The 14950-nt window shown below is 39.4% G+C and overlaps 1 protein-coding gene across 6 annotated transcripts; it reads left to right on the forward strand.

Annotated features, from left to right (window-relative positions):
• Positions 1-302: 302 nt before the first annotated feature.
• Positions 303-13860, forward strand: hnrnpc (heterogeneous nuclear ribonucleoprotein C). 6 transcript variants are annotated; one of them, XM_082162433.1, is made up of 11 exons: positions 303-415; positions 2342-2375; positions 3852-3896; positions 6046-6311; positions 7038-7110; positions 7198-7245; positions 7434-7457; positions 7718-7875; positions 9569-9682; positions 11248-11366; positions 12263-13860. In XM_082162433.1, exons 3-11 carry the CDS (start codon positions 3892-3894, stop codon positions 12362-12364), a joined length of 909 nt encoding a protein of 302 aa, XP_082018559.1. In that variant the 5' UTR covers positions 303-415; positions 2342-2375; positions 3852-3891; the 3' UTR covers positions 12365-13860. The 6 variants fall into 6 exon arrangements, with proteins under 6 accessions (XP_082018559.1, XP_082018561.1, XP_082018563.1 ...); XM_082162436.1 differs by having other exon boundaries at positions 305-415; positions 6046-6182; XM_082162435.1 differs by lacking the exon at positions 7434-7457.
• The last annotated feature ends 1090 nt before the right edge of the window (positions 13861-14950 follow it).

A 14950-nucleotide genomic window follows, 5' to 3' on the forward strand; every position in this document is an offset into this window, starting at 1 on the left:
TTCGTGAATAACTTTATTTCAAATTCAACGACCTAACTGTACGAAAGCTTTCCATTTAATTTATAAATGAGATGAATGCTTTTGTAAAGCGATTAGTGCTGCTCCGAGGGGAGGTTGCTTGCTAACCAAATCCGGCATCAACCAATCAGACGTGCTCTTTATTTAAAAAGAAACGCGTACAAGAGAATGACGCGTAAATCCACCAATCGGTGTCATCTGTTTCTCCGGCGCGTTGAAAAGCAGCCAATGAGATTCGAGGACATGCAGAGCGGGGCGGGGCTTGTGTTCAGTGCGCATTTGCTCGACGCCATTTCGTGCACTCGTCTGGTCGGTGTCTACTGAACGAGCTGGTACGGACTGTATCCACAAAACAGTACAGCACCGAATTTTAATCATTTTTAGTCTTAAACTCCCGGTGAGTATTTTGATTCGAGAGATTTTTGTCACTTTTTATTTTTGACTGACTTTGAACTATCTTTGGAGAATTTTTGTGGTTTTTATTTTTTATTTTTAATGCATTTTTCTGGTCATTTTCTGCTTGGCTTTGGTGGCGTACATTTTGTGATGCCGTGGTAGAGCAGTGGAAAAAAAGAGAGAGAAAAAAAACATATGCTTTGAGAGGACCGCACCATTTTATTTTTATTTTTCAAAGTAGGAGTTATTTTTCACCCCATTTTTTGCAGGACTACTGCTAGAGCAGCTGGTTTATTTGTTTTTTTGAAGTTATTGTGGAGGAAATGTCTCATGGACCGGTGGTTGTGTTTTCAAGATGGGGTCGTTTTTCCCTCCATGTCCTGGATTCAGAATATTTATCATGTTTTAAGACCATTTTTAAGATGACAGACTGTTTCCCCCCAACACGAGTAGACTATTTTTATTCAGCTGTAGACATTTGGACTGAGCGTGTCCTTTTTAATACGGTTATTTGGGCGTTATTTTTGCTCCTATTTTTGAGGGTCGTTGCGTTCCAGAATCGTGTCGATTGAATTTTCAGGCGCCGTTTTTGCAGGTTTTGATTTGTTTCAGCACTTTTAATGGACTGAGAAAACACGTTTTCTGCCTCATGCAATTATCTATTTCAAAGCATGGACCATTTGAACACTTTTTACATTGCATCCAAGGTCTATGCGAAATCATGTAAACGGTCAATCTTTCCATTAAAAGTACATCAAGAATGATAATTGAGCTTGGTTGCATTACTATTTATTTAATAAATGTTTCAAGAAGTGGGCCAAAATCAGTATTTCTGCCTTCGCTCATGTGCTCAACTGCCCCATGCTGCATAGATCTATTCAATTAGATATTACATCATATCTGTGTGTAATCCAAAATTTCAGCCCATGAAGAAGCTCTTGTTGAATGTCTTGATATGAAAATTATATTTATGTCCTCCCTCCCTCCCAACACACACACACACACACACACACACACACACACACACACACACACACACACACTTTGTCGTGTAAGACTTCAATGCAATATCACATTTGAAAGTGGATAAATTTGTTTTATTTCTGTGCTTGATATAGATTATACAAGTATTTGTCATTTGTTTTGGTAAATGAGTAGGCCTATCTTATATGAGTATAGAGTGCACCAAATCATGTTTATCACTTGGCACACATCAGCATCATACTCCAGCTAAAACTGGTTTTGCTTTTATCAATAATGTATGTGTAGATCAGGGGTTCCCAAACATGCGAATCATACACACCCCTGAGATATTGGGTATGAATAACCAGCCTGTCCACCACTTTCATTACATTTGGTTTATTTTATTATCTCAATAGTGTTTTATTATTTCTCTCAAGAATATGTTGTACAATTATTTATATATTTGATTTGATTATGGAATGTGGAGGGAGGAATTACATTGTTTATATTGTAATTGAATCAGTTTCTCTCTCTGCTTTATCACAAGAAACAAGTGTTGTAATGTGACTGCAAAGACAGGATCACTACAACTTTAAACAGTGTTGTTTAATGACATGGGATTGATTCAGTGTTATCTTTGACTAAATTAGATTTTTCACAGAACTTGTGACCCACACTTTGGGAAACCCTGGTCTAGACTCATGATGTCTTTGTATAGACTACAACACACATGTTCTTTAAACTCATGAAGGTCACACTTTCATAATCAAGTCCACATTTTACACCAAATTTGTCTTGAAGATGGATTAGCCCTATCGTGTAGGCTAGACTTCAGGTCTGTCAGCCCAGTGCACTCAATTGGTTAAAAAACAAAACAAAAAAACATTCCCCTTTCTTTAGTGATCTAAAAGGGGCACATCTCAGATGTTCATTTCTGATTTTATTCATTTTGCTTTTTTTGTAGTTTTTGAGGCAGCTTTTTTGACCCACGTCAATCCGTAAGTTGGTTTTACTTTATTCTCCACTTCCGCACCAATCTTCCTGAAAAGTGTGCAGACTAGACTCCCGTTTGTTGTGTGTAGCCTTTACTTGCTTTCGTCACCTTTTAAATCTGCCATAGTTTAAAAAATACTTTATAAATAGTGTATAGACCTGTGCATTTTTGTTTATTTAGTTCAATTAGAGACATTTTCATAGTCTGAATTAGCTTAAGCAAACAAGCTAGCACAACACTAAACCAAAGACACACTGTTTTTCTGAGCAACACTTAGAGAGAATCCCAACATTTGATACTGAGGTCTTTTGAATTTGTGGTAGTGTACTATATAGAGGACAATTGCAAGTTTACGTCTACCTTTTTCTTCATTTCATGTCGTTTAAAAACATATTTTCTGTCTTTCACCGCCCCCATACAAGTGCAAAGATGAGTCTTCAGCATGTTGGCTGCCATGATAGATGCTTCAAGAACAATATTTAAAATTCACATTTTAAATTCATTGATTTCCCAAGAACTTTCATGCTGAAATGCACACATTTACACCATTGCATCTTCATTTGTCAGGGGTGAAAACACTGTATTTACTGTATTATCATTTGGTCTTGAGTCTTGGCTTTATACAGTCATGCTTTGCTATTGAGACATTAATCCTTAAATACCCACATTTCCACCATTGAGAAAACAATATTGTCTTCATTACATTTTACTGTTGACAATTTAATATTAAGACATTGAAATGGTCTTCATTCTCAAATTCCTTGAGGAAACACAAGGGCACATTTATACAGTAATGTTAATATGCAACTTATTACCAATTACAGGTCCAGATTTCCCTAAATTCATGTGTATTTTCCAACTATCTATCATGGAGCCTGAGGAGAATTTTAGTTTTTCATTTGCACAGACCTCTGACTCTCTTTGGCCTTAAACTTTCATCTTTATAATACTGAAATTTCCTACAGACACACTGATATTCATCTCTTTGTGTTCAGTGGTCTGTAATGCAGATTAATGGTGTGTCTTAAGCTGTGCCGAGGGCATCACTTGATAGGCATCTTTTAATCTCCTTTGGCGGCTGTTTCAAAGGGTTTTTTCTTTTTTCATTAGCGCAGGATTTGATGCGTCATTTCGTCACGTGGCTAAGCACACTTTTGACATTTCTCCTCTAAATTAAAAGGGTTTTAGTTTGGGATTGAGTGGGTTTAAATAACACAGATGAGATGGCTGTTCTGTTTCACTTGGGATATCTGTCTGGATTTCATTTTCTTTGCCTCAAGTTTTGTACACCAACCACTGGGTGGCAGCAGCCGAACACTAGACTGCGTGTTTGACCTTGGGAAAGTGTTAAAATTGGTGTGACGTCTGTTTAAAGTGCGGTGGGTTACATCACCCACCCACACAGTACGACCTTCACCCACAATGCACTGCTGAGCAGCAGCTCAATGGTGTCCAATAACAACCCTCTTCTCTCCAACAGAATCAGGCAGACAGACGACTCGACCTGAATTACAGACAAAATGGAGTGAGTTCTGACTATTCAACCCCCAACATCCCCCTCAGCACTCTTAAATCTCTCAATGTGAACGTTATGTGGCGGTCTAAGCGTCCAAAGATATTTCCAAACACCAGTTTGCCGCTCTAACGTGCCATAAGCATTGAAAATGATCCACACACATAGTGCTTCTTAAAACCAGATACATTTTAAAGACACTTCCATGCATATTACTCTTCATCAAACCCATAAACAAAGCAAAGCGATAATAAAACACCTGGATGATTAGTTTCACTTCTGCTTTTTTAGTTTGCATGCAATATCTAAAGTCAGCCCATAAATATCTACGTTACTCGCCCAGTCCTGGTGTGTGAAGATATGAACACCATCGCCCAACAAACTGCATAAACTATAACATACAAGCCCTTCTAGTTGATATGTGAATCTTCTGATTTCAAATGTACACCTAAGCACATTATAGTACAGGAAAGCTTCATATTTGGCTGCTGTGGCTCTGATTTTAAGCATACTAGTTGATATAACTTATGAAACCAATGTGAATTATGATGCTTAAACATTTGATCTTGATTGTTACAAACTGTACATACATCTTGGAAATGTTTGTTCCTATCCCAAATGTCTTGTTTTCTGGTAGTAATAACAATGGACCAATTGAAAATGCAAATAGATCTGGACTGTAATCTTCATGTGGTTCTGTAAGAATTCATTTAAAGTCAACATGAAACCAAAATGGCCACATTTACTCAATAATAATGTGTTTCTGGTCTTATTTGAGCGATTTGACAGTGCATGTTATCATTGAAGTAAAATGGGTTGCGAATGCCGTTTCATGTTGACATGAACACTAACTCCAGAACTGATCCGATCTCACTAGCTGGTTTCCATCCACTTATTTTTGAGAATTTTGGGATATTGCATAAAAAAAAAAAATCTTTAAATAGGCTTTAAGTATGTACTTTTGTATCAGATAAGAAGACATGCGCATGAACTATTATGAGAAACAACAAAACACTCTGACTTTGATCAGATAACTGGACTAACCAGCAGACCAATCTCATTACACAGCATCTCAAATGTTGTTTTAGAGTATGTTTACTTGACAACAACGTACTAAAAATGGTAGTTTTTCCTTTGTGTTTGTCAAACGATGTCAAAACTATCCCCGTTCACACGGATCCTCGAAAACGACTAAAAACGCTGTATTCTGCTGCCATGTGGCGATGTCATTTAGTAAAGAAACACTACGCGCCTATAGACTAAGCGTAATACGCATGACGTCACCGTTTTCACAAATTCGTGTTTTTGTAGTTTACACAGAGATGATTACGGTATAGTTTTCTAAAGTTTGTGTTTTCAGTGCCCCAAAACTTCGTTGTTGTGTAAATGAAGGGCCAAAACACACAAAGTTTTCCATTTTTAGTTGAAAACGGTGTCGTGTAAACGGCCCCTCAATCATTCTGAAATGCCTGCGCTAAAGTCTGTCGTCAAAATGATTTGGTTTAATTCCCTCCCAGAACGCTCTCAGACGGTTGAGTTCCCAAACATCAGGCATCCGAACTCGAGAGAGGACATGAGGCTTCCCCGGTTGCAGCAACTTCCTTTTTATTATTGTTACTTTGCATAAGTTTGGTGAATTTGTTCTCATGAACACATGGGATGGAAAGTGTTTTAGGCGATATTCCAAATTTAGGCTACGCTTACACGACAACGAGATGCATAACTGAGAAGTTTTTCCTTTGAGTTTTCCGTGTACAGACGACGCCATTGTCAAATCGATCCCCATTCACACTGATCCGTAAAAAACGGCTGTATTCTGCTGCCAGGCCAGTAGATGGCGATGAAGCACTATAGACTGAACACGTGATACGCATGTGCATGACGTCATCGTTTTAAGAGATTCACGTTTTTGTTGTTTACACGGAGACCGTTTTCAAAACTTTGCGTTTTCAGGCGCACAAAACGCCGTTGTCGTGTAAACGAACGGCCAAAACGCATAAAAATCTTTACATTTTTAGTTGAAAATGGTTAAATTCGCAACTTTGGATGGAAACAGCTACTGTGGCCATTAGTGTTGTTATCGACAAGCTAATTTCTCGTTTTTCTTTCCCGTCTTTGTCAATCTTCTGCACACCCCTTCCATTCCTCTCTTTTCACCCAGACATTCCCCCACAACCAGCAGCCTGATGGCCAGTAACGTCACCAACAAGACGGATCCGCGCTCGCTGAACTCCCGGGTCTTCATCGGGAACCTCAACACCATGCTGGTGACCAAGGCTGATGTGGAGGCCATCTTCAGTAAGTACGGGAAGATTGTGGGCTGCTCCGTGCACAAAGGCTTCGCGTTCGTCCAATACGCCAATGAGAGGAACGCCAGAGCGGCGGTCGGCGGGGAAGATGGGAGGATGATCGTCGGACAGGTGCTCGGTAAGTATATTTCAAATCAGCAACTAAATCTGATATTAACAGTCCCATAAAAGCGTACATTTAGTTGCTGATTTGAAATATGTCAATTAAATGTGAATTTGGCCAACAGTTTGAGTATTTCCCCATTTCAGTCATTGGGAAATCTCACAAATTCCCACTGAAAATCAAAAGAATAAGAATTATACTTTTCTTAAAGTAAAGCAAACATTTTTGGAATATTAAGTTTTGCATTCTGACACAAAATCTGATATTAACAGTCCCATAAAAGCGTACATTTAGTTGCTGATTTGAAATATGTCAATTAAATGTGAATTTGGCAAGTAGTTTTCGAGACTTCAGTATTTCCCCATTTCAGTCATTGGGAAATCTCACACAAATGTCCACTGAAAATAAAAAAAATACGAATTATATTTTCCTTAAAGTAAAGCCTAATGCAAAATCTCAAGAATAGGCTTTATGGCTATTTTTTTTTTTTGGGTGGAAGCACATTTTACAATAGCATAAGTAAAAAAAAACAAAATGCAATTTCTATGATCCCTCTTACTTTTAAAAGTATAAACATTCTGCCAAACCGTACCGGTAGCATTGAAAGATGTTTTACATGCATGTTAAATGTCTACATGCATGAGCACCTCATGTTTACGGTTACATTCATTCATTTAGCAGACGCTTTCATCCAAATCGACTTGTCCTGTGGTTTAATGTTTAATCTTTCTGCTTTTTTAGATATTAATCTGGCTGGTGAGCCGAAACCTCATCGGTCAAAGACTATTAAACGCTCTGCAGGAGATATGTACAGGTTTGCATTTCATATAATTTTTCTATTTTAAAACGTTATATAGTTTGTGTAGAAGTTTTGTTAATTCTTTGCCTTCTCCCCCCACAGTCCTTCGTTTGATCTGGACTACGACTTTCAGAGAGATTACTATGACAGGTGAGCGCTCGCTCTTGAAAGATTCATGCATGGTTAAACTCATCAAATGCTTTTTTCATTATTCATTAAAGGCTTTTAAAGGGGTCATCGAGTGCCCATTTTTCACAAGTTTGTATGTTACTTTTGGGTCTTCATGTAAAGTTTGTAACACACTTTTTTTGTTTTGTTTTTTCCCTCCTCAAAAACAGCCCTGTTCACAGCGACCCGTTACGGTGCGTCTCTTTAAATGATATGAGCAACTGCATATTATCACATTGCTCAGAAAATCCAAAACAGCTTGATTATTGAGTGTTTAGGCTTTTTGGGGATTAAAAAATAAGATTTTACATTTAAGATTTACATTTATATGCAAACACCATAAAAAAATGAATTTTGCATCCGATGACCCCTTTAATGTCTGTCTAAAGTGGGATTTGACGGAGTGCATGATTCCCGGAGCGTGTGTGTTACTCTGAGCATGTGTGTGTTTCAGGATGTACTCGTACCCGTCGCGTGTCCCCCCGCCTCCCCCTCCCCCACTGTCGCGAGCGGTGATCCCGTCCAAGCGCGCGCGAGTGAGCGTCAGCGGCGGCAGTCGCAGGACCAAGAGCAGCTTCTCCTCCAAGAGCAGCCAGCGCACCTCCCGCACCAGTGAGAGCTTTCCCTTTATACTCACTCTTTATTCCTCAGGGGTCCTACACAGTTTTGAAAAAAAAATAATATATATTTTTCCGATAGTCCACTTTAGACGTTCCACTGACTATAAGTAATTTTGCAACTACATGTCAACTAATGCCGAGTTCACACCGCACGATTTTCGTCAGTAGTCGGGTCACTGTTCTTTTCAACACTGTGTGACTATCTGGGGTAACACTCAGCTTCTGCTGTGTGTGTTCACACTGAACGATGGATCGGCGACAGGAGGTTTCACACTCTGACTTTACAAAAGAAAGATTAGCCGACCACTCTGTTCCGCAAACTACGTTTCACAACCAAACACACGCGAGAAGTGATAAGGAAATAATGCAAGATCACGCGTGCGAGTTCTCGCGTGAGACTGAAATTATTAAAAATGATAGCCTGCAAGAAGGCTTGCGATCCAAATTGCCTGTGCGCTGATTTGCAGCGAAAAGAAGAAAAAACGGTTTATGCAGAAGGGAATGTTGGGGAGACGAGAGCAAGGATTGTGTGTTCTGCAAAGAGAGTTGGGGGTAAATAAATAATTTAGCAATGTGCTGCTGGTCAAGCAAATGTTTGTGCTTTGTTTCTGTTTGATATCACTGTAAATAAACCTATTAAAATACTGATATTGTGGTCTATAACTCCTCCCCGAACTCCCCGCTGTCCTGTATCTCGCTCTCTCATTGGCTGTAGGTCTTCGCCGATGTAGTCTTCAGTCAGAACACATTCGCACAGCAGGATTGTGAATCGCCGACAGCTCCAGATATTTCACAAGCCAAATATCTCACGGGCGTCTGCGATTCTCTCAGATCGCGTCTTTGATCATTCATACTGCGTGATTGTCACTCGCGTGAACGAGCAGCGATTTGACTATGATTTAGGGCATTTGTCGGCGATACACAAAACCTGTCGGCGAGTGAAAATCAGGCCTAAAATCGTTCAGTGTGAACTCAGCATTACGGTCATTAGACTGTTAGGTTAGGGTTAGATATTAAGGTTCGGGTTTGGAGAATAAGTTGACTTGTAGTTGCCAAGTTACTTATAGTCAGTAGAATATCTGTTGGGGGACCAACACAATAGTGTTAGCAGATATTAGGCATACTGATACTCTAATGACAGTTGACGTTGTTGCAAAGTTACTTATAGATCGTAGAATGTATAAAGTGGACTATCCAATTACATTTTTAATATAATGTCTGGATAAGTATGGAAAACATTTTTGTGTTTCCATAGGCTATTGCCCCAATTTAGTTTTCTAAAAACATAAATGTATCATATAAGCAAAGTGTTTTCCTGGGTCTTGAGTTTAGGGGCTTTTGCACCGGTTAGTTCTAGGAACTTACGGGCTAAACACAACACCGTTTTCAACTAAAAACATAAAAAAATGTGTGTGTTTTGGCCGTTCGTTTACACGACTAGGACAGCGAGAGCTTTCCCATGCTGGATTCTCCCTTTTTTACACTCCCCTCTTTAATCACAGGAATACATTACACTTTACTATATATTCACATTGAAAACGGTGGTTTTAAATTAATGTTTTATAGATCTAATATATGTAGCCTCTGTGTTTTGGAGCTTCTTTAAAAACATTTAAGGAATCTTGCTGACCCCAAACAGTAGTATACATTTGGGCTAATAAGCGTGTGTGTGTGTGCGTGCGCAGTGAGAACTGATGATCTACAAACCATTAAGAAGGAACTGACTCAGATTAAACACAAAGTGGATTATCTGCTGGAGAGCCTGGAGCGCATGGAGAGAGACCACAGCAAGAAATCAGGTACGGGCCAGTACATATACTCGCTTCTAATGGCACAAGTTTATATTTACAATTCTGGTTTGTGGTGCAAAAATGACCACCTTTTCATATGGGTGGGCCATCTGGCGATTTAATATGACAGTTGATGGACCCCATTGACATCCAAAAATAATATGGAAGTCAATGGGGTCCTTCAACTGTTTGGTTATAAACATTATTATTCAAAATATCATCTTTTGTGTTCAGCAGAAGAAAAAACTCATACAGGATTGAAACAACTTGAGGGTGAATAAATGATGACAGAATTTACATTTTCAAGTGAACTATTTCTTTAACGTCCAAATCAGTTCAAATCATGTAACGTGACTGTCGTTTATTTTAAAGAGTTATTAAAAGCGCATTAAACTGCAAAAGAGACTGATCCCTACGAGCTTTTTTTGCGAGACAGAGAGAAATACAGACGGGCAAAAGTATACTTGGGGTTTTAAGACTTGCATCTAAACGGTCAAATATACACAAAAATATGTCGGACTTGGCCGAGTCCGTCTTGGCGTGTGTTTACGTAAAGCCAATCAGTTTTGTCTTAAGTTGGGAAAGAAATCGGATGCATGTCATTATATTAGATCCATGCATTTGGTCTTAAAGCCTCATGAAATACCTCCTGCTGTCTGTCATTAATGTCCAAGACAAAATCACTCGCTGCTCTTGACTGAATAACTAGTAGATTTAATAAGAATCAATGTATATTTAAGCTTATACAGTGATGCCTATGCAGTGTGTTTAAAGGGTTAGTTCTCCCAAAAATGTAAATTCTGTCAGTAATTACTCGCCCCCATGTTGTTCCAACCCCCGTAAGACTTTCGTTCATCTTCAGAACACAGATTAAGATGTTTCTGATGAAATCTGAGAGCTGGATCACTCCTTCATAGGCTTCTAGGCAATTTCATTCTGCCGGCCCAGAAAAGTTAGTAAAAACATTGTTAAAATAGTCCAAGTGACTACAGTGGCTCAACCTTTTGTGCGCAAAAACAAACAAAAATAACGACTTTATTCAACTATTGATTTAGTGTGGGCCTCTGAGTGAGTTCACGAGAGTCACGAACGCATGCGCGAGAACTGAGAAGATGACGCTGATGGGTCTCAATGCCGTGTTTAAAACGGTTCTAAAGTGTGCATTTCCTGGATGTCCGAATCATGAGAAACCAACGAGAAAACGTAATAGTGCCTTACCAGTGCCGCCAAATGAATGGCTCACCTTTCACACTTTCCCATCAAATGATCGTGAGCGTCATCTCAGTTCTCGCGCATGCGTCGCGGTGCTCTCTCGTGAACTCGCGTCACACACCCACACAGAAGAAAATCAATAGGTGAACTAACCCCTTAACTCTTGGTTTAATGACTATTGTGAAAACTGATGGTTTAATGCAATACTGTGTGTTCCAGTCTGGATATTCCCGGTAGCACATCTAAAAATTGGGAAGATCGTGATCCATATAAAGGATTTAGATCGTTATAAGATCGTGATATGACATTTTGAAAAGATTGACCGCTCCTACTTTACACAATCACTGATTATTTCTGCGCAGATGTGAAGGGCGCTAAACCAGAGGAGGTTTCCCCACAGCACTCCAGCGGGAAGAAGGAGCGCGAGAGCACGGATATGAACGACTACGAGGACGAGGGAGACCTGCTGGAGGAAGAGGAGGTGAGAGAACCAGAAACAGCAGAGAGAAGTCTAGTCGACTCGCCGTTAGTCGACCAACATTTGTAATAAGTCGTTTAGTCGCAGAGTAAATTAGATATTAGTCGCAAATCACGCAGGCTGTAACAGACAGATCTTTAACGGCAGGAAATCCAATCATTCGCTTATCATTTATCGACCTCAAAAATGGCTTATCACTTGAAACACGCAAGTAGGAGCACTTTACAAGCCTGCTAGATAAATATAAATAAGTATAATAAATATACCCGAGACGCATATTGAAGCGTTTGTGTGGAGAGCTCTTACTGCATGACATACTGGCGCCGGTGCCATCAGTTTAACTTAACATACTCCGTCATTTTTGGTCATACAGTAAAGAGTAATGCAAACTGTGAAGGGTCTTTTATTTTTGTAAAAAATAATGGCGCTTTGTTGATTCGGTCTTAAATGAACCGAGCCTATACTTGCCTCACAGACATGAGAAAAATATTTATAGAAAGCCTGACATTTTTACATTTCAATGAACAAATATTCTTAGACTATGTAATCCGTATGAAACGTCGACTTAATCTCTGCAGCCGAAAACACATTACCAATAAATGATTAAAATGTTAAGACGTCTCAATCTGTTTTTTTTTCCCACGACACATTCATAATCATTGTTTGCCGTTGCGCTGTGGCAAGCCTTATGTGTTGCATGTGATTGCTGATTAGGCTATACGTATTTTATATTGGCAATTAAAGGCGCATTATGATTCATTGCTTATTAATATAAGCGCGCGATTAGTCGACTAATGTCTTAAATGAACTAGTCGACTAGAAAAGTCTTTAGTCGAGGGCAGACATAGAGAAATCCCATATCGCCTCGCTCGTATTCACTCTGCATTTGGTGTGTGCAGATCAAGAGTCGAGGAAGAGAGGATGATGACGAGGAGGAAGAGGAGGGCGAGCAGGAGGAAGGAGAGGACGATGGAGACAGCGCCAACGGAGACAACTCTTAAACGCCACAGACACGGACACACATGCATGCTCGCCGTGAGATATAGAGTAGATCCTCTGACCCTTAATGCACAGCTGAAGTTTCATTTCATAAGTCCAGAACGATTTCGAAGACTCCGTGGATCATGATAGTGAATCTCTGCTTGATAAATGACACTTTTAGACTGATCAATCGCATGATTGCAACTACCTTACTCTGAGATCCTCGCATTACAAAACAGCCAGATGGTAAGCTTTCTGCTTTAGGGTCGATGCTTGTGGCGGTTTATCTCCAACATTGACATTAATGCACAAGTTTGCAGCAAACTTACCATGTCCAGCTGTTTTAAGACTGGCGTCCTGAAAGCTCGAGTGTGTTTGCGTGAGATTTGGAGGAGGAGCTACTGAGCTAGATGTTTTATGATTGGATTTTTAACAGATGGTTATAGGTTGTGAGTAGCTGAAGGTTAGAGCAACAACAAAACCAAAAAAACTAGTTTTGTGGAATAAACCGCTTAGTTTCTCGATACAAATCAACATCCTAAAACAACTAATGTTGGTATACTTGGTGGGACAGTGGTTTAGTGATTGACAAATTGATAGGGCCAATCAGAATGCATCATATTTAGATATTAGAGATCTTAAAGAGACACTAACATGCATTTTGTACCTTATCAATATGTTTGGCGCTAACCGTATTCTGCCAGTACAAACAAATTGGATTGTGAAACCTTGAAGGCAATTGCGTTCCCACTTCAGAACCCGTTCAGGTCCTTCTGGTTTTTTGTTTTTTGTTTTTAAAGTCTTCGACCACTGCGTTAGTTAGTGATGATAACAGTGGCTTGAGTTTGAGGTCATTCACATTTTTAAGCCAGCCTGTGCAGAAAGATAATGCGTTTAATACCCAAGAACGTATTTTTTCTCCAATGCTTTTCATGGTTCTTGTGGTTGTGAAACCCTTCAGTCCAGATCCTAAAAGCACTGTTCATCGTAGTGCTCTTTCCCAACACACACTAGACAATTAATTGATTGGTTTGGCTCATATTAGTCTCAAATGACTCTCCCGAAGCTCTTGATGGACCCTGAACTCATGCAGTAGGTGAAGTTGAGTTCAATCATGTGTGTGTGTGTGTGTGTTGTGTGTGTGTGTGTGTGTGTTTGTGTGTGTGTGTTGGTTCAAGCTCAACAATGTTCCTCTAGGACTTGTTTTGGGAGTAAATGTAGTACTCGTGCTGACCAGTGGGCGGCAGTGTGGCCCAGTTCTGTTATTTAACCTCTCAGAAATACTGTATGATTGAAGGAAACCTTTTTTATATATTCCATAAGGGGTCACTGAGTGCGTGAGAATAAGTTTGGATTGTACAGTCAACGTAATTTTACCTATCGGTTTGTATTTGTGTACAGTGACACTAAGGTGAGTTTGCTTCTGATAAATACCAGATGTGTTTTGTTTTCTTCATTTGTTCTGTTTGTCTTTTGTTTGGTCTGTGTATTAAGTTTCAATAAAACTACAAATGTTCATGACGTGTTTGCTGTTATTGGAGCTTATTAGACTGCTCTTTCCAATTATTAGTCTTACCAATAATGTTTCTTTTCCCCCCAACTAGTAGCCATGTAGTGTGACAAAATGCCATGTGTTTTGGATTTAATTGCATGCAGCCTAATTGCATACAAGCTGAAACCGATATTTGAGTGAGGCCTTCAATCGTATTGATTCACTTTAGGGAAACGATTTGCTTCATTTCAATGAACTAATTAAAAGAGACACTGATTAATTTGAGTCATTTAATGGCGTTCCCAGTAGACGCTGCACTTTATAATCTTTCTGGATGGTGAGTTTATTACTGCTGATTTCTTTAGGGCTTTTGGTTTTCTTGTTTTATTTGATCTGGTGTAAATTTGTGTTTGTTTGCTGTCGCCCGAAATGAAATCTCATTGTTTTAAGGCAGCAAACTGCTTTTCAGAAGAACCTGACTGACGTTAAAGCAGCCTGGCATTACAGTTTCAGAGCTTCTTCAACGTTGCGATTGGTTTTCAGTTCTTCTTTTGAGAACCCTTTGCAATTTGTTGCATGCAATTGAATGTTTAAGAAACAGATGTGAGTTGTGTAATGAAGTTAAGACTAGATTCAGACAAACACGTCTAGACTAGCCTTTTTCCTCTTTTCTTTTTTAAAATGTTTTTTAGCCTTTTACCACCTTCTACATTCATCTCTCAATCTGTCTGTCGCTGCAAAATTAGAGGACCTGTTAAAACACAACCCAAACCGCTCGAAACACTTCTGTTTAGGCCTCAGGAGCCTGTATAAGTGTTGACCCAAAATGTTCCTGGCTGATGTACAACCACAGTATCAGATGAAGGATTTACATGTTGCTCCAATGTTCTTTCATGAATGCCAAAAGTATGTTTGACAAGCACTGATTGGCTAAATCTGGAATCGCCCCCCTATACCCTCAAATAGGGCATTATTTTAGGGGACAATCATTTGTAGTGGTGTCTGAAAAAAGTGGGCATTATTTCATTCAATCCCATAATGCACCGTATTGAGTGTACAGCCGATGTACGCTCAACGGCTGTCTGAATTCCCTCATTCGTTTTCATTCTCTCCT

The sequence above is a fragment of the Leuciscus leuciscus genome (assembly GCF_965113295.1).
Source record: "Leuciscus leuciscus genome assembly, chromosome: 2".
Classification (NCBI taxonomy): Eukaryota; Metazoa; Chordata; class Actinopteri; order Cypriniformes; family Leuciscidae; genus Leuciscus; species Leuciscus leuciscus.

Bases quoted from the DNA above. Each gene is read 5' to 3' on its own strand.
- hnrnpc (XM_082162432.1), top strand. From the start codon at position 6,743: ATGCAAAATCTCAAGAATAGGCTTTATGGCTATTTTTTTTTTTTGGGT. The intron at 7,111-7,197 runs GTTTGCATTTCA...CTCCCCCCACAG, and splicing joins TCTGCAGGAGATATGTACAG to TCCTTCGTTTGATCTGGACT. The intron at 11,367-12,262 runs GTGAGAGAACCA...TGGTGTGTGCAG, and splicing joins ACCTGCTGGAGGAAGAGGAG to ATCAAGAGTCGAGGAAGAGA.